The 21,299-nt window shown below is 35.3% G+C and overlaps 1 protein-coding gene across 1 annotated transcript in view; it reads left to right on the top strand.

Annotated features, from left to right (window-relative positions):
- The first annotated feature begins 959 nt into the window (after positions 1-959).
- TMEM232 (transmembrane protein 232) overlaps positions 960-21,299 on the top strand; it is a 224,044-nt gene continuing 203,704 nt past the window's right edge. Inside the window, 7 exon segments of the mRNA XM_060094374.1 lie at positions 960-1,009; positions 1,486-1,597; positions 6,160-6,265; positions 8,087-8,158; positions 8,161-8,243; positions 13,558-13,657; positions 16,133-16,287. Of these exon segments, the coding sequence (XP_059950357.1) occupies positions 960-1,009; positions 1,486-1,597; positions 6,160-6,265; positions 8,087-8,158; positions 8,161-8,243; positions 13,558-13,657; positions 16,133-16,287 (678 nt within the window).

Genomic DNA, 21,299 nt, shown 5'->3' with positions numbered 1-21,299 from the left:
TTGGCTCTAGTTTACAGAGCATCATGGTTTTATCTCTGCTTATCCTGTGATCATGTGGCACTGTGATTACTTTTACATACATCTGGCTTCCCAACTGGACTATGAGTCACTCAGAGGCAAAATTTGATTTTTATTCATGTTTTTTTCCTATATGCCACAGAGCAACTAATTCAGTAAATTATAAATACAGTAAGTTGTTGAAAGATGTTTTATTTTCTCAGATCACTCCTTTTAATCGTATGACTCCAACAATTATTTTATCACATAAACAACTCATTGACTCTACTACCCATTTTCTATTCCTCTGATATCACTTTTGATTCCATGCCATTTTAAATGCCATGATACATCATTATAATCACTTTACTCATTCTCTTGCATACAGCCTCAACTTTTCTCACTTCTCTTTGAAATACTTGTCTACCCTCTCTACACTTTGCCCATGGAATCCTTTCCATTCACAAGACTTTAAATGCCATATGTGTGCTAATGACTCAAAAATTGATATATTTAGCCTGAACCTTTCCCCCAAATTCAGACTCATATCTAACTTCTTACTCTGCATCTCCATTTGGATGGCCATGGTCATCTCAAACATAACATGTCCAATACTGAACTTATTCTCTACCCTCACCTCAAATCTGCTCCTCTAGCAACCTTTCCCATCTTGGTAAACAGCAATTCTATCCTTTCCTTTCCATTACTCAGTTCAATCATGACTCCTTTTTTTTTTTTCTTCCCTCTCATGCCTATTTCTAATTCATTGGGCAGTCTGGTTGGAGCTAATGTCAAAATATATCCATTATCCAAACTCTTCACTTTAATTACTTTGCTATAATTCTGATCCAAGCCAAATTACCTCTCAGCTAAGTGTATATGTGCTCTCTCCCTTGCTACCTCCCCACACTCCAGCTCTCAACACAACATCAGAATGATCTTGTTAAAATATAAGTTGAATTATGCCACTCATCTTATCAAAACCCTGCAATAGATTCCCATCTCATCCAAAGTTAGTATGGCTCCTTGTCACCTCTCTGACCTTACTACATACATCTTTTCTGTCCTGCCTACTTTACTTCAGACACAGTTCGACTGATTCCACTTGCACGGAGCTTAAATTGAACCAACACTGAAATACGTGAGGAGTTAAATCAGTCTTCCACATAATGAAGCTATGCTGGATTTTTTTCAAAGGCTACAAAGTTCTTCAATGTCATGAGAATTATATTTCTCAATCCAAGAGTATGATAAGATCAATCTAGGAGACATATATATATATACACACACACACACACACACACACACACACACACACACACATATATGTACATAAATATTTTTACTGATTTTTGTGTGTGTGAAACTTTCTCATTAAGGTAAAGTGCTTTTTCAGAAAATAGATACACTTAGCCACTGGATATTTGATTAATTAAAATTTGGAAGTGATAGCTATAATTATTGATTTTTTTTTCTTTTTTGGTTTAGGCCACCATTTTCAATCACAAAAGAATTCATCTTGAGACCCAACCAAACAAAAAATCCAAAAGAGGAGGAAGAACTGTTGGACATAGCTAGAAAAAACCTTATCAAATGTAAGGTAATGGCACACTATTGATTACTAAGTATGTGAACTTTCTCTTCCAGTTGGTGGATAATTACATGTTCTAAAATATTGAAAGAAAAAGATAAGAATACACCTTTCTTTAATCATAAGTAGACATAGTTAAAAATACTAATGCAAATTAAAGTTAAAACTTATGACCAAATTATTCAATGTCAAATGGCTTTTTGGATGAAGATTCTTCATAAATTATTGGAGAATATAGTTGTTGGCACTAATCCGAGAGCCCACAGCAAAATATCAACGGCTGGTAAATAAATTTTTGTTTATGAAAATTACACTTTTTACTAAAAAAATGTTAACTGATATATGATGTTTCCTAAAGAGGAAAGAAGGGTCTCCTAAACATTCACTAGACATGCACAGAGTACTCTGTTCTTTCTCTGTAACAAACTATTCACCTAACTTGTAGAAAATACATTCTTTAAGAATATGTCATTAATTCACAAAATTTCAAATACATATAAAAACAGAACAGAAATTAAAATAAGTCCTGTTTTACCTTTTCTTCATTAGATCCAGTTTAAGTTTTGGCAGAGATATAATATACATATGATTTTGCTTTAACACTAGATAACTGGTGAAATAAAAGCTGCACAAAACTGAAGCATAAATTAAGCCAACTTTTTTTTGTGGCTGTTATTTCCCAGCATTTTGGCTCATGACTGACCATATATTTAAAAATTTTTTAAAAATCCATGAAAAAAGTTGATTAGAAAAAAGAATATACTTTATTAGCTTTGCATGCAGATAGTTGCCAGCAGGTACATTCATCAGTGAGTTTCTCTTCAGTTGGCCAACTGGGGCAGCCCCAGGAATGGTCACATTAATATAAGGGGGGAAATCTTCATATCTCTTTTATGTTCACTAACTTCAGTCCATCCACAGTGAAGTAGCCGGAGTTTTCCAGAAAATTTGCATCAAGCTATTTTTTTCAATATAGTTACCCTTTTAAAATCAGAGATGCATTCTCTTGGTGAGGAAATGAGACAGAAGTAATCCCTAGAAAGAAAGAGTGAAAATTATTTTCAGCAGACACTGATATTACTCAGAATATTAACATTCTCTATATTTTAACACTAATACAGTTTACATAAAATGTCAAAAAATAAATATAATAAACGCAAAAATATACAGCTTTAAGAGCATCAGCCTCATAGAATGACTTTCAGAATAAAGGGATAATACAAATAAATAAGTGAATAAATAAAAATGAAAATAAATGATAAAATAGTAATAAATAAAATTCAAATAATAGAATTAATAATAAAATATAAATAATAATATATCAATCATATATATATATAAATAAATATATAGATAGATCAATAAAACAAAGAGCTGGGCTTTTGAAAGGGTAAACAAAATCAACAAACCTTTAGCCAGACTCACCAAGAAGAAAGAGAGAGGACCCAAATAAACAAATTGAGAAATGAAAGAGGAGAAATAACAACTGATACCACAGAAATACAAAATATTCACAAGAAAATACTATGAACAGTTATATGCCAACAAAATGGACTACCTAGAAGAAATGGACAAGTTTCTAGAAACATACAGCCTACTAAAACTGAGTCAGGAAGAAACATAATTTGAAGTGACTGATCACTAGACCCTGAAATATGTAATAAAAAACTCCCTGCAAACAAAAGTCCAGGAGTAGAAGGCTTCACTGGGGAATTCTGCCAAACCTACAAAGAAGAACTTATACCTATCCTTCTCAAACTCTTCCAAAAAACTGAAGAGGAGGGAGCATTCCCAAAGTCATTCTCTGAAGCCACCATCACCCTGATGCCAAAACCAGACAAAGACACTACCAAAAAAAAAAAAAAACAACAACAAGAAAATCACAGGCCAATATCTTTGAATATAGATGCAAAAATCCTCAGCAAAATATTAGCAAACTGAATCCAGCAACACATAAAAGGATTGTACACTATGATCAAGTTGGAGTCATCCCATGGTCACAAGGATGGTTCAACATATGCAAATCAATCAATGTTTTAAACCACATCAACAAAAGAAAAGATAAAACAACAACATGGTCATTGCAGAAAAGCATTTGATAAAATTCAACATCCATTCCTGATAAAAACTCTCAACAAAGTGGGTATAGAGGGAGCTTATCTCAACATAATAAAAAGCCACTTATGACAAACCCACAGTCAACATAATACTTATTGGTGAAAAGCTGAAAGCCTTCTTGCTAAATTCTGGAACAAAACAAGGATGCCCACTCTCACCAATTCTATTTAACATAGTGTTGGAAGTCCTAGGCACAGCAACCAGACAAGAAAAAAAGGTATCCAAATTGGAAAGGAAGAGATAAAATTGTCATTGTATGAAGATGATATGATACTCTATATAGAAAACCCTAAAGACGCCACACAAAAACTATTAGAACTGATAAATGAATTCAGCAAGGTAGCAGGATACAAGATTAACATACAGAAATCTGTTCCATTTCTTTACAGTAACAAGGAAATATCAGAAAGAGAAAGTAAAAAAAAAAAAAATCCCATTTAACCTCATGTCAAAAAAAATACCTAGGAATAAACCTGACCTAGGAGGTGAAAGACTTACATGCTGAGAACTATAAAACATTGATAAAGGAAATTGAAGATGATTCAAAGAAATGGAAAGATATCCAATGCTTTGGATTGGAAGAATTAATATTGTTAAAATGGCCATACTGCCCAAAGCAATCTACAAAATTAATGCTATCCTTATAAAATTACCCATGAGATTCTTCACAGAGCTAGAACTAAGAATCCTGGAATTTACATGGAACCACAAAAGACCCAGAATTTCCAAAGCAATCCTGAGGAAAAAGAACAAAGCTGGAGGCATAACCCTCTCAGACTTCAGATAACACTACAAAGCTACAGTAATCAAAAACGGTGTGGTATTGGCACAACAGACATATAGATCAGTGGAACAGAATAGAGAGCCCAGAAGTAAATCCACACACATAGAGTCAATTAATCTTCAATGAAGGCGGCAATAATATACAATGGGCAGTCTCTTCAACAAGTGGTATTGGGAAAACTGTACAGCCACATGTAAATCAATGAAGTTACCCTCACACCATAAACAAATATAAACTCAAAATGACTTAAAGACTTAAATATAAGACATGACACCATAAAGCTCCTAAGAGAGAACATTGGCAAAACATTCTCTGACATAAATTATACCAGCATTTTGTTAGGTTAGTCTCCCAAGGCAATAGAAATAAAAGCAAAAATAAACAAATGGGACCTAATCAAACTTATAAGCTTTTGCACAGCAAAGCAAACCATACACAAAATGAAAAGATAACTTGTGAACTGGGAGAAAGTATTTGCAAGTGATGCAACTGACAAGGGCTTAGTTTCCAAAATATACAAAACAGCTCATACAGCTCAATATCAAAGAAACCCCAAACAACCCAATCAAAAAATGGGCAAAAGACCTAACTAGATGTTTCTCCAAAGAAGATATACAGATAGCCAACAGGCACATGAAAAGATGCTCAACATCACTAATTGTTAGAGAAATGCAAATCCATACCATAGTGAGGTATCACCTCACACTGATCAGAATGACCATTATCAAAAAGTCTACAAATAATAGATGCTGGAGAGGGCATGGAGGAAAATGAATCCTCCTACATTGTTGGTGGGAATGTAAATTGGTGCAGCCACTATGCAAAACAGTATGGAGGTTCCTTAAAAAACTTAAAATAGAGTTACCATATGATCCAGCAATTCCACTCCTGGGCATATATCTGGAAAAGATGAAAAGTCTAATGCAAAAAGATACATGCACCCCAATGTTCATAGCAGCACTATTTACAATAGCCAAAACATGGAAGCAACCTAAGTGTCCACTGACAGGTGAATGGATAAAGAAGATGTGAGATATATATATATATATATATATATATATATATATATATGAATATTACACATCCATAAAAAAGAATGAAGTATTGCTATTTGCAGCAATATGGATGGATCTGCAGATTATCATACTAGATGAAGTAAGTCAGACAGAGAAAAACAAATATCATATGATATCACTTACATGTGGAATCTAAAAAAATAATACAAATTAACTTATTTACAAAACAGAATCAGACACACAGACATAGAAAACAAACTTATGATTACCAAAGGGAAAAGTGCCAGGGAGGGATAAATTAGGAGTATGGGATTAACAGATACACACTACTATATATAAAATAGATAAACAACAAGGACTTACTGTATAGCACAGGAAACTATATTCACTGTCGTGTTATAACCTATAATGGAAAAGAATCTGAAAAAGAATATATATTTATTGATGTATATGTATAACTGAATCACTTTGCTGTACACCTGAAACTAAAACAGTACTGTAAATCAACTATATTCAATAAAAAGAAGTAAAATATTAATAAATTATAAATAATAAAATAATAGAATAAATAAAATATAGATAATAAAAATAAATATATATTAAATTTAAAAGCTGTACATTTTTGTTTGCCTCTTTTATCTTCCCCATAACAGAGGAAATTGGGTCTCAAAACCTTAGGTACTAGGAGGCATGTGCATCTTCCTATGACATGGACTGAAGTAGTATATCTGGCTCAGTGCAAAGGAGAAATCCAAGATGGTATGTCCTCTAACTAAGCTCTTCTTAGTTACCGTAAGTGTTTTCTATATTAGCAGTGAAGGCATAATTTGACAACTTTAATATTTAGAAATTGTGCAGGAGCCAAGGAAAATCTACCTTTCTCTATTGAAATACCTGATAATGTTTCATTATGAAAGGTCCTTTTGTAATTTTGAATTTATGAATTTGGCTGCTCAACTTTTTAATTATGAGATTGTTTTAAAAACTTTTGCTCAGCACAGTCTTTATTGCTTTTTTCTAAAATTAGTAACTAATTAAAAAGTAATATAAAATGTCATTTAGTGATTTTCAATAACACTAGGCACTATACTTTAGAGAAATTCGTTTCTGCATTTTATAATTCTTACTCATAAAACATTAACCAAATGGCCATTTGTTTTTCACTTGTTTTAAACAGCCATTTTACTCATTACCTTTTCATTTATCACTTATTTCTGTCTCCTTTTAAACCACCCTCCAACCAATCTAAAAAACATTAAAAAACATTATTTTTAAGGAAATAAAGTTTCTTCTATATTATTCTAAATTTTATGTGTATGCCTTTTAAAATGAGTTTTAGAATGTTAACCATATGAGGTCAGAGAGTATTTTCCCTTATAAATTGGGTTTTGTAGTGCTATCTGGAGCTTTCAAGCAACAGGAAGAATAAGAATGATTTTGTATTTAACTTGCCTTTATGGCACTTCATCACAGTGCTGTCCACAACCTGACCCTATTAAATGTTTAAATGATATTGAAGTAAACAATCTTGGCTTACCAACAACCAGCAGCCCCTTGCTCTTCTTTGTCAATTAAACCTCAGTTTTGTTCATGAAAGCGCCTCAAAATCTTTGTATAGGCACATTCTTGGAGATATTGTGAGTCTGGTTCCAGATTACCATAATAAAGTGAATATTGTAATAAAGCGAGTCACATTAATTTTTTTGTTTCACAGTGCATGTAAAAGTTATGTTTACACTATACTGTAGTCTATCAAATGTGGAATAGCATTATGTCTGAAAATGTACATACATTAATTAAAAAATAATGTTGTTGGAAAAGTGGCACTGATAGACTTGCTAGACGCAGGGTTGTCACAAACTCTCAATTTGTAAAAAATACAATATCTGCAAAGCATAATAAATCAAAGTGAATAAGATGAGGTATGCCTGTAATGACGTGAGGTGCAATGTTCTGTAGGGCCTTAGCGCTATATTCTTCCTTGTTCAGCTCCATTGGGCCTTATTTCCTCTGCTTTGATTTTCTAGTCTTCTACTTTTCTCTTCTTTAGCACTTATCTTGAGCACTGTCTTTTGTCATCCAGTTCTGTCCTATTTCCCCACCATTATATATGTGGCCTCGTGATCTATTTTGTGTTGGGTGGAAGAGGTGGAGCTCCTAGGGCATTTCTCTCTCTCCTTGCCTCTTCCCCCTCCCCACCCTCCCCCACCTCTGTAGTCTCTCCAGCTTAGTGACTTCCGAGTAGTTGAATGTCCTACATGGCAGCTTAGAATTACAAAGGTAGTATCTTGACAACGAGGTAGAGGGGGCAACTGTATTGCCTTTTCTGATCGAGCCTTGGAAGTCACACAGTGTCACTTCTGCCACATTCTATTAGTTAAAGCAGTCACAAGGCCTGCTCAGGTTCAAGGGGAAGGGGGTGTAGACTTCACCTCTTGATGGGAGGGATGTCAAAGACTTTGTGAATATTTTAAAACCACAATGTGGTCTTGGTGACTGAGCAGATAGTTAATTAGAAGACTTAATTGTAGTATGTAGAAAAGCAGCATAATTTATAAATTATACTTTTTAATATTTCAGAAGCTTTAAATATGCTTTATGCTTCCCTGGACCATGCTACCTTTGATTACGATCATCTGCCTGCCTTATTATTTTTGCGGAATCAGTTTTATATAGACTCTGTTGTGATGCGTTCCTAAAGACGTACTTATACTCAGTTGAAATAAAGCTTGCAAAGGTAAGTTTTAAAATAATTTTAATGTGTTTTAATTGCTACATGTAGTACATCTAGCCACATGATATCTGTTTCAGGAGCTAAACAGGCCATTTGGTTTTATTACAGAATATTCTCGTTTGGTAGCTTATTTTAATCTCCTCTAAATGTGGACATTACATTATTGCTTGATATGCAGATGGAGATAGTTTGAGAAAATACAGTTTCACCAACTATGTAAGAAAATAACATTTAATTAAAAATCAAGTTTGCACTTATTTCTGAGTATATATAGCTTTTCTCCTCTCTTTATTTTTTTTTAACATCTTTAGTGGAGTATAATTGCTTTACAATGGTGTTTTAGTTTCTGCTTTATAACAAAGTGAATCAGCTATACATACATATATCCCCATATCTCCTCCCTTTTGTGTCTCCCTCCCACACTCCCTATCCCACCCCTCTAGGTGGTCACCGAGCTGATCTCCCTGTGCTATGTGGCTGCTTTCCACTAGCTATCTATTTTACATTTGGCAGTGTATATGTGTGAATTCCATGCTCTCACTTCATCCCAGCTTACCCTTCCCCCTCCCTGTGTCTTCAAGTCCATTCTCTACATCTGCGTCTTTATTCCTGTCCTGCCCCTAGGTTCTTCAGAACCATTTTTTTTTTTTTAGATTCCATATATATGTGTTAGCATACGGTATTTTTTTTCTCTTTCTGACTTACTTCACTCTGTATGACAGACTCTAGGTCCATCCACCTCACTACAAATCATTTCTTTTTAAGGCTGAGTAATATTCCATTGTATATATGTGCCACATATTCTTTATCCATTCATCTGTCGATGGACACTTAGGTTGCTTCCATGTCCTGACTATTGTAAATACAGCTGCAATGAACATTGTGGTACATGACTCTTTTTCAATTATGGTTTTCTCAGGGTATATGCCCAGTAGTGGGAATGCTGGGTCATATGGTAGTTCTATTTTTAGTTTTTTAAGGAACCTCCATACTGTTCTCCATAGTGGCTGTATCAATTTACATTCCCACCAACAGTGCCAGAGGGTTCCCTTTTCTCCACACCCTCTCCAGCATTTATTGTTTGTAGATTTTTTATGATGGCCATCTGACTGGTGTGAGGTGATACCTTATTGTAGTTTTGATTTGCATTTCTCTAATGATTAGTGATGTTGAGCATCCATTCATGTGTTTGTTGGCAATTTGTATATCTTCTTTGGAGAAATGTTCTCCTCTCTATTTTAAGGATTGCTAAATGCCACTTTTCCATTTAAAAATACTGACTGATAATTCTTAAACTGTTGCCTGATTTGAGAAGATGAGTTGTTCTCTCAGTATTCTGTGTCATTTTAGAGCCATAAGATGGGAAACTATGTTTATGTAGCTCATGTTTCATAAGGTCCTAGAAAACATATGGTTCTACTTCCTGTGATGATCAAGGTTGCCTGCTGCAAAATTTATTATTAGTCAAAGAAATTTAGCTTAACTAATGGTTTTATTGCAAAGAAAAGCAAGAAGAATAATTTTAAGAATAAAGAAATATATACATATGTCTATATCTCAATTGACATGTATGTGTATATATATCATTGGAAATTAAGTATGGTATTACTTGCAAAAATATATTTTTTCCTTATTTAATTTTGTTTATGAACTGTTAGAAAATGAGCATGAAGATATTCATGAGTCAGCCACGGCATTTTTGGAAGATATGTATTTCAGACCTTATAAATTAGGTCTAGATCTTCTCTGATATGTTTGGAGGTAAAAGACTTATGGACACCAGGCAGGATACAGAGAACACATAACAGAAATTGAACATGCAAAGAACTGATGCTTTGCTAGAAGAACAGGAGACAAAGAGACAAGTAAAATTATAATGTCTTTTTCTTCTTTCCTCTTTACTTCCCAAACTGTTCATTATGGCAATATTTAAGAGCTTATATTTATATAATCATTTTTGGATTTCAAATTTATATATGATACAAAAAGATGGGTATATTAGTTTATGATGGAAAAAGAGTGGAGTGGAAAAACAGAGAAAGTGTGGCCTTTCCTTTCCTTCTCAGCCCCTTTACTGAACGTTTTCCATTTTTTGCCTTTTATATTTCTGCCAGCAATAAAAATGGCTATAAAATAAAGTTTTTGCCATTGCACATATTGCTTACAATTTACGTATACCATGGATTCATTGAATTTTAAAAAGATGCCTGTATCCTCTCATCTGGATGTTTAGACTATTTGCATTGCACAATGATCAGTGCTTTAGCTATATTAGACACAATAACTTATTTAATCTTTGCAAAAGTCCTAAAAGGTAGGTGCTATTATTATCCACCATTCCACAGACTAGGCATTGAGAGTCTAAGTGAATTACCCAATATCTCAGCAGAGAAGATTTTGAAACCCACAGTCCAGTGGACTCTCAGCTATGATTCTACTCATTTACCTTGGCTGTCAGATTTACTAATTTTAGTGCTTACTTTTTATTGTTCTAGATAATATAAATTAGCTAGTAGAAATCAGCATGCTTTATAAGTGCCTTTGATTTCAGGCAAGAAGCCATTTCAATTATCCTCCTTGTCTTTGTAGGAATTTCATTATATATCTAACCGTCAGTTGGAAACTTCCCTTTTGATCTCTTCTTGTTGACAGAATGGTATATTTAATGGTATTGCCATAAAGGCATTACTCACCTTAATATGTACCATTTTGTTTCTCTTTTCACAAAGAAGTATGTAGCTCAGGGTTGGGAAGAGCCAGAAATACCTGATTCCCTAATATTACTTACTTTCCAATTTTGTGTGCATTCTTTCCTCATTGTTTTCCTCTGAGTGTAGAATCTTAACTACTGATGTCTACTTATTAAAGTATAGGAATAACATATAAGCAACAGTAGGTTTAATATATTTTATTTTTATTTATTTCTAATTAATTAATTAATTAATTTTTGGCTGCATTGGGTCTTTGTTGCTGTGTGCGGGCTTTCTCTAGTTGCGGTGAGAGGGAGCTACTCTTCGTTGCAGCGTGTGGGCTTCTCATTGCAGTGGCTTCTCTTGTTGTGGAGCATGGGCCCTAGGCACATGGGCTTCGGTAATTGTGGCACGCATCCTCTAGAGCGCAGGCTCAGTTGTTGTGGCACACGGGCTTAGTTGCTCCACAGCATGTGGGATTCTCCTGGACCAGTGCTCGAACCCGCGTCCCCTGCATTGGCAGGTGGACTCCTAACCACTGCGCCACCAGGGAAGCCTGGCTTAATATATTTTAGATGGGAATATAAGCAGTGTTCTTCAAGCTTCTATAAAGAACATAAAACACATCACTAACTATTACAATGTAATACATAATAAATATTATTCAGCATTTCTATTTCACGGTTAGATAACAGAGAAATGAAGATAAGAAAAGATGAAAAGAGAAGGAAAGAAGGGGTGAAAGAATAAAGGAAGAAAAGACAGGGGAGCAGGGAAAGAAACTGACAAGCAGAAATTTACTCTAGGAGGCAAAGCTTAAGTTGTCAACCTACAGAGAGAGTATCTACACAAATGAAACATGAGGACAAATGCATAGAAAGTTCCAGAATTCCTTAGAGATAAAGACTGGCATATTTTTCAACAAAAATCTGGCTTTTCAGAATATTACAGATGAAAGGTTATAAAACCATTTTTCCAAGCATAGTTGTATAGAGTTTCACTTCTGGATAAAGTGAAACTCATGACCAAATTGGTGTATAATACAGCAGTTTTGCAAGCTGATATGTTGATTATGTATTTTTCTCTTCAGACCCACTTTAAAGTTTTAAAGTATTGCTTCCAATATCCTTCTCTGATCCCTTGCAAAATCTTAAATTATTTTTCTTCTGATGAATTTATTATTTCCAACTTTAACATGCTCACTTAGAGTATTGCAATATTCTTTTAAATGATCTGTTGATCTCCACTTCCTTCTCATCTAGCTTCAGTCTTTTGGAGAAGCATAGTACTATATCAAAGTGCTTTATATGAAGAGATCCCTTGGCATGATATAAACATTTTATTTTTTTTATTTTTAAAAGTCGATAAATGGTGCATGTTTATAATTTATGGATGTATTTACAAATATTCATGGTGCATTCTTAGCATTTATTTTAATGATAGAAGTTTTTGATAAAAATATTTGGGGGCTTCCCTGGTGGCGCAGTGGTTGAGAGTCCGCCTGCCAATGCAGGGGACACGGGTTCGTGCCCCGGTCCAGGAAGATCCCACATGCCGCAGAGCAGCTGGGTCCGTGAGCCATGGCCGCTGAGACTGTGCTCCGCAACGGGAGAGGCCACAACAGTGAGAGGCCCGCGTACGGCAAAAAAAAAAAAAAAATTTGGAAATCACTGCTGTAACAGAAATTCTTGTCTTTTGATGCAAAACACACATTCCTGGGTTTGAATTCCAGTAATGCTACTTATTTGCTTAATAGTTTTGGGTGAAGCACTGAGACTTGGTAGAATCATCTTTTGAATTTAATTTTATTTTTTTACATGTAGATCTAATAATACCCTGCATTATTGTTAAGATGTTAAGAGGATTTGCATATATGTATATCTTGATAATGATATAATGGTAGTTATTATTATTATTTGGTCCTTTTCTGTAATCTTATCATTTAGCAATTTAGGCATTTACATTCCATTTATTTCTATAGTGTGTGTTTTTTTTTCTCATTTTCTGTGAAATCATATATTTTTGCAGATATTTAATTTTCTGTTGTCTATGTAAAACAGTTTAAACTATACATGTATTTTGAACTTCACAGAAGTACGATATGAAAGTGTGTATTTAGTAATGACATTGTGTGTGTGTGTGTGTGTGTGTGTTTTCATGAGGGAATGGGGACTTCGGTACAACATACTATGCACAGGCAGAATATTTCTCAGAACTATTGCAATCCACATTCATCTATATACTGAGACAAGGCACTGTGCAATGTACTATGATATTTTCTCTTTTATTTTACTTAAAAATCCCCTTTCTATTGATTTCATGACTCACTTAAGGGGCATGATTTGCAATTTGGAAAATACTGTTCTAAAGGACATAGAACAAAATAGTATTCAATATTGGTCATTATATGTAATGGAGAGATGATTTTTGAATTTTTTTTTTGCTGAACCAGTATTTTAACCTTGATACAAATGTTTTAAAGTTATTTCAAAAGCATACAATCTCAAATGAATTTGAAATTGTTTCATCAAAAGCAAATGTGTAATGATAAAATGGTTTATTTTCCTTATGGTTTTTAAACATTTATTGATGCAACACAAAAATGCTTTTTTTTGCTTTTTTGACAGATTGGCTATTTGGTCTTCTTACGACTTTTTATATATTTCCTTCATGGTCACCTGGAAAGTTTTAAACAACATTTACTTAGGCTTCAACCATATTTATATGGTAGACTGTCTTTTATTTTCTATATTTAAAAATGTTTTATGTTATTTTGAGAAGCTCAGACTATCACTATAAAGAGTATAGGCTGGGGCTTCCCTGGTGGTGCAGTGGTTGAGAGTCCGCCTGCTGATGCAGGGGACACGGGTTCGTGCCCCGGTCCGGGAAGATCCCACATGCCACGGAGCGGCTGGGCCTGTGAGCCATGGCCACTTAGCCTGCGCGTCCAGAGCCTGGGCTCTGCAACGAGAGAGGCCACAACAGTGAGAGGCCCGCGTACCGCAAAAAAACAAACAAACAAACAAACAAAAAGTATAGGCTGTATATTATTTTTCGTGAAAGATAATAGGTACAGTACTGAAGAGCACAGCTTCTGGGCGAGACTGCTTGGGTTTTACTTTTAAATTTCCTACTTAACTAAGCGTATGAACTTGTCCGTGGCTCAATTTTCTTATCTGTAATATCTAACTCACTGGATTTCAAGAAAGTTAAATTCATATTTTAGTAAGGTAACCCTAGTGGTGATGTAGTTGCTGGACTGAGTAAGGAGAGAGTGGACGCAGGGGGTCCATTAGCTATGACATTCATACAGGCAAGAGATGTTAAAGGTATGAACTTCTAAAATGGGGATGGATAGAGTAAAATAGTTTTGAAAAGTTTTTAGGAGATAAAAAACACTGAACTTGGTGATCCCTTGGATCTAAGCTATATATACGGGAAAGTGACAAATTCAGGATGAATCTTAAATTTTACATATTGACTAATAAGGTCAAGATAATGGTGCTCTAAACTGAGAAAATTTTGGAGAAACATTTGGACATACTGAATTTGAAGGTCACTCAGGTGTGTATACCCAGTTGGAAACAGAGGTTTGGAACTAGGGAAATAAGTGAAGCCTGGGAATCGCTTATTTCATGGGTATCAACATGGATCATTTGACAGTCAACTGTTAACGTGGATGAGATAACCTGGGAATGGGAGGTGGTGGTGGGGAGGAATTTATTCTAGTAGTAGAGTCTTGGGGGACATAAACATTTAATAGATTATTGGAGTAACAGACATCAACCAGTAGAGAAGAATTAGTAGAGAAAGGCGTGAGTGATGATATAGAAAGCCAAAGAGGGGAGAGTCCAGAAGATCAACATTATCGAGCTGTAAAATCATTAAACAATAGGAGGTCTGAGACGGGTGATGGGTTTCTGAAGTCAGAAAGTCATTGTTCTTGGGAGCATTACCTAGTGGAAGCAAAGTTCAGATTGGAGGTAAACTGAGTGAAGGGAAAGTTTAAGCATAAGACAAAGGTGGTGAACTGTTTTAAAAAGCTTAGCTATGAAAGGAAGGAGAAATATGTCAATAGTTTGGATGAAAAAACAAGGTCAAAAGAGGAGAAGATTAATATGTTGTAGGATAAGAAATCAAGAGACTCAAGATGCAAGAAAGGGAGTAATATTTGATGGGAAAAGCCATAGAGGAGGGGAGGAGAAGGTAATAGTGCAAATGTTTTGGATACAAGTTTTGATAGGGTCTGAAACCAAGACATGGCTGTAGATTGACAGTATAGGAATTTGTGTCTACTGTATCACTTGTTTTGCTTTCTTCATTACATTATAAATCTCTTTTAACTCCTCACAGTGTTCAGCATAGTGATTCATCAAGTATTCAGGTAGTGGTGGCAAATACATTTTGAAAGATTATTTGTATAAAACCTCAAGTTCTTACACTGGCTTGTTATTGTTGATATATCGCAAGAACACCAACATTTTGTTTCATATAAGGATAAAATCCTAGATATTGCCCTCTTAGCACATGCTGTTAAGTGGAGCCCTACTGAGGCTACATGTTCATCTTCAGCAACAGGTGGATTCCTACCTGAGGCTATTAGTTACTGCTACTACCTACCCATACAGCCATCCAATAGAAGAGTGGTTATTACTAATTTTTCCACTCAAAGATTGTTTAAAAGTTTGTAAAAAGAACAGCACAGAGATGGTTCTGTTAAATACCACACAGTCTTATCTTAAATGACATAATTGTTGCTGTTGTTAAACTATGTATTTTTAAAAACAACAATGACATCTTGAAAAGAATTAAACTGGAGAATGTTGGTTTAAAAGCAATGACATTGATTACAATATCAGATTATCCATTATGAATAGTATCTATTCTGACTTGATTTATTTTCATCTGGAAGTTTCCAGGGATTGTTGTGTAGTAACTATACTTAATTGGGCATTCAACCATTATGTAATTGCTGTTCTGAATTATATGAACTCTTATGTATGAATTATTTACCTTGTAGTTTTCTATTATACCACCAGGGGTCATACATAACATTATTAATCTTCAATAGATGGGGAAATATACAGCAGTTTCAGCTTCTTAAGTACTGAATTTAATTATATTTTAATAACTAAAAGACAAATGAAATGCAGTGTGAGATGTTAATGAAATATTTCTCTCAAATTATTTTTCTTACAATAGCAATTTCTTTCTCTGGAGAATTATATTGCAAGTATCCAAACATCTTTTCAAATGCGCAGTGTATTCTGAAAATCGTGGAAATTGTATGTAAAAGAGAACTCCTTTCTCAATCAATTTTTAGCCCTGTGGAAGATAAGAATTTAGATTCTGAGATGGTGAGTATATCCTAGCACATGATGAATCAGATCAGATTACTATGCTTAAATAATCATGTTTGCTAATTCAGTAACATGGCTGAAGATGAATTTAGCTGCAGAGGAGGAGTGAACAGCACAGACATTAAAGTCATGTGCACATTTCCTGGACAGTAGTTAGTAGGATCAGTAGTGGGGCATCAGTATCCACCACTACTACTTTAAATGGAGTAATGCCATAATACCTTCTTCCTTATAGATTCCATCTCAGCTGATTAATTAAAAATTGCAACATAATTTAGATTGACTTTTTTTTTTTTTTTTTTCTTTTTGCGGTATGCGGGCCTCTCACTGTTGTGGCCTCTCCCGTTGCGGAGCACAGGCTCCGGATGCGCAGGCCCAGCGGCCATGGCTCACGGGCCCAGCCGCTCCGCGGCATATGGGATCCTCCCAGACCGGGGCACGAACCCGTATCCCCTGCATCGGCAGGCGGACTCTCAACCACTGCGCCACCAGGGAGGCCCTAGATTGACTTTTAAATGAGCATTTTAAGATATTACATTTTTATTAAAGGGAGAGTGTGTAAAGTACAGGCTGTTAATGAGAGCAAGTGTAATACTTTTATGCTTCCATGATTCATATGTAATAACATTTAATATGCTATTAAAATCAACTGAAATTTTTTTAATGGTTCAAAATTGAGAAAGTAATACCTGGTATATGATACATCTCCTTTTAATTTCTAACTTAGATATTAATGATCAACATTAGAGAAAACTATCTGTCCCAATTAAATATAATTCCTTGGTATGTAATAAGCTATGATTTTACAAACAGAACTCCAGTGTTCATATACCTTATAGGCTGATGTACTTCAAAAGTCAAACTTCAATCTTTGGGGCTTGTAATGCTTTTATTTCCTTTTCTCACATATATTCCAAAAGAAAGCAGTGAACACTTCAAAACCTTGATTCTTTTATTATTTTATTTTTTCTTATATATACTTATTATTTTATAATTTATAAATAGAAATTTTGTTTTTCTAATAATTTCTTAAAAAGGAGAAAAATGCATTTAATATGATGCTAGTTGGAGCAACTAAGGAAATTTAAGGAAAATTCTTTTTTAAAATAATTTTGCCTGTGAGCTGCCTCACAGTTTCCCTGTGCTTCCCTTGGGCCCTTTCCACAACTATCTAAAATTTAAGTCTATAAGGAGGAACATTTAACCACATCTATTTGTGTTCTTTCTAGGAGTTAGTGTTTTCTTTTTGGCTCATAACTTGGTAAACCATTTATATAAAGAGTGACGTATACTAAGCCATTTGAACCATTTGATTATGCTTACTAATGAACACACATTGCTTCATGCATAAAAAGGATCTTGTTTTAAAGTTTCAAAAATGTTTTAACAATAAATTTATAACCCAAGATACTGAGCAACAGAAAAAGCACTGACTCTCAAGAGGAAGGGCCTGTTCACCAATTGACTATGTGATCCAGAGTAGGTCCATTAAGCTCTCCAAATCCCCATTTGCCTATCTTTAAAAAAGATACCACCAGGTACTTCGCTGGCAGTCCAGTGGTTAAGAATCCACTCTTCCACTGCAGAGGGCACGGGTTTGATCCCTGGTTGGGGAACTAAGACTCTGCATGCTGCACTGTGCAGCCACAAAAAAACATATATATATATATATATATATATATATGAAGTGAAGGAATAACTTCAAAAAAAATAAAAAGACACCACCACGACCATAATCATTATCATCATCATCATCATATTTGCCCTAACTAATCTACAGAGTTGTTGTGAAGACTGCAAAAAAGCATGTGCCTTATAAATTATTAAGAGCCATGCAAACATAAATAATAATTATTGAAAAATATACTTAGGAACTCACTTTAACTTAGTCAGTTAAATGTAATAATTTTTTGTCTAAGGACATGCTTATGCTGACTAAATAATTGTGCTTAACTGTGTAGTTAATTGCGCTTAATATAGTGATGATTTGAGTGTTCTTCCTTTAAACAAATAAGATCCTGTGAAATCTTGACAACATGAGTGTTCCACTTGTGAGGCCGGCAACTTTCAGTGTTAATTCTGCTTCTCCTTGAATCAATCTGTTTTTGTCACTCTTGGTGCACATATACAGCAAGGAAATGGAAGTTCACTGCTTCTATACAGTTAAGATCTACCTTGGTCTGAAGTGAAAGAGGCAAGAATGTCAACACATGAAAAGAATATATCTGCTTATAATGGGACAAGTCACTAAGTCTCTGTGCTTTTTTCCACTTTTAGAACAAAGAGGCATAGTTTCAGTCTTTTTAAGTTCTATTTCACCTCCATACATGAGATTCTATGAAGGTATTATAACAGAATTTAGCCTCTCAGACTTATTGCCCTCCTTTGTCTACTCCCATTACCTCATAATATAAAGAATATAAAAGGTAGTGTAGCCACAGTGCTGCTGAAAATTGCTGGTTCAAATGATTCAGTGGTGGATGACTTTTTTTTTTTTTTTTTTTTTTTGCGGTATGCGGGCCTCTCACTGCCGTGGCCTCTCCCGTTGCGGAGCACAGGCTCTGGACGCACAGTCTCAGCAGCCATGGCTCACGGGCCCAGCCGCTCCGCGGCATGTGGGATCCTCCCAGACCGGGGCACGAACCCGTGTCCCCTGCATCGGCAGGTGGACTCTCAACCACTGCGCCACCAGGGAAGCCCAGGATGGCATATTTTAATGTTGTCCTCCAGTTTCAGCCCAATTTCTCCAGTACAGTTTAATCTAAGCCAGGCTCCCTAGTTCCGCTGAGTATTTACCCATTCAGTACCCATCTGTCTCAACTTCTGGGAGAAGTAAGGGTGAAGAAGAGAGAAAACTGGGACTATAAAAGATATACCTGTATTCATCCTCTCTCCCTTTATTATTCATATGCTACAGTAGAGGATTTGTGGGTTTATTCTTACAGCTCATATCCTTCAGTAATGCTAAGGGGTCCATGACAGCATATTTTGGCCACTGTAAAATACTTTATTTTTAATATATTATAAGCATTGAAGTAGAAGCATAATTTGTTTTCAAAGTGCTATTATAAAATTGCTTTTAAAAAAGGAATTCTGTAGGATATAGGTATTAGGATACACACAATATGGGTGTTGGTTCTGTATAAGAATAGGAAATCTCCTTTCCCTGCTGCTGGGACCCATTTCTCCTTTTAATGTTCTTTCAAGCTGATCCAGACACAGGGTTTCCATTGACTTTGACAAATGTTACACTTTAATTGGCTCTGTGAATTGCAGAGCCTGAACACTGGATTGGGTTTTCCACTCTGTCCTTTGCTCACTAGCAGAGCTGAATTTGTTAAGCACACTTGTCACATTATAATAATAACATGGTTCTTTGGAGTAGGTAGATTCAAATTCAACAAAAATGCAGTAGACCGTTTACTAAATAGTTGCATCCATCCTAAAGTATTGGACAAATAGTTTTCTGAAAACTAAGAAACATATAGGATTTACATTCAAATGTATTAGCAGTCTCATCCTTTAGTGCTTTAAGTACAGTACTCAGTAAGCTAAAGGCACTATCTAAATTTGGGACATTTTATGCTGTACTGTAATTATAAATGGTTACTAGGAATTGGGTTAGACTGAGACACAGGTTCTTTAAAATTAGGAGCAGTATCCTATGATTCATGCCCTGTTATTCAGGTAATGCATTTGTATTGAGGGGTCCTATCATGGCAATGTCAGCTATCCCCCAAATAACTGAAAACAAGGATGAAACTCAGAAAGCTGTCTTCTAGCAGCCACAATAGAGCCCATGCTTCAGAGTTCATTTTTGTTATCAAAGAGAGCCTGGTCAGACACTCAGAGCTTCTCAAATTTGCACAAAATTCAAGCTGATAGGGTTACCTGAGTTCTCAGCCGACAGCAGATTGGCAACACTTTGGTAGGTGGGCTTCTGTCTTTAAAATGTACGCTCTGCCCACTGTCTCCACAGTGGGAGCTGGTTCCAAGGATGCAGCCTTGAGACCGTAATGTGTTGCTGAGACCATTTGGATGGTATAGGTGATTGAACCTAGTTAAAGCATCTACATAAACCTTAAGATTCTGGAGGGCAGGTGTGGAGATCTACTCTCTTGCAGCTGCCGAAGAGAAGTCTCCTGTGTAAGTTTCCTTGCTTGTTGAACTGCCACCTGCCAATCTGGAGTGGCCTGCCTCTTTCTCAGGTCTCCCCCAACCTTGTTCTCCATGTATGGCGGCCAGTTTGCAAACCAGCATAGCCCAAAGCTGGGCAGCAAGTGGGGGAGATGAAAGAACTATAGGAAGTGGGAGCACTTCCTATAGGAAGCACCCCCCCACACACACACCAAAAAGATGGAAGGGGAAAAATAAGTTCTAGTTCTCTGGGAGTCATTTAATGCAGTGCTCAGTGCTTTTCAAGCTATCTGTGTAGAGGGTAAAAATCCCTCTACAATTTTGTAAGGAATTTTCCAGACCGTCACAGGCTGATACTTTTAAAACTACAATAATAGTAAATTACTAAAAATAAAATTAAAAAAATAAATATATAGGCATTAATTTTTTTACTAGACTGAAAAGAAAATTAACTCAAATTTTGTAAAAGTTTCTAAATATATATTCTTTATTTCTGTACTCTAGTTAAGTTTGCAGAGGGGATTTATCTGCCAGCCTCACCTTGGGTGGGACTCATTTAGTGTAAAGGCAAAGAACTCTACACCACCTAATAGTTCAGAGCATTCCTTCCTCTTGGTCTGCTACACGGATGATGTACGTGATGATTGTATTAAATTACATCATCATTATTATATTAATTCATTCTAGTTTGGCAAATACATTTTTTCTTTTGAAAAAAGTAAAAAGCAGGGAAGAAACTTTAGCAGAATTTCCATGCAAATGCTTGAAATATATAAGGATATAATGCATAAGGATAAGAGATAAGCCTCACTTATTTGGAAAATTCCCATGTGTGGCGGGTTCAAGAACCCTTCAGGAGCACACATGCAGTT

Source organism: Mesoplodon densirostris, chromosome 3 (assembly GCF_025265405.1).
Source record: "Mesoplodon densirostris isolate mMesDen1 chromosome 3, mMesDen1 primary haplotype, whole genome shotgun sequence".
In the NCBI taxonomy this organism is placed as follows: Eukaryota; Metazoa; Chordata; class Mammalia; order Artiodactyla; family Ziphiidae; genus Mesoplodon; species Mesoplodon densirostris.
Note: the sequence above shows the minus strand (reverse complement) of the source record. Positions and strands in the feature narration are given on the sequence as shown.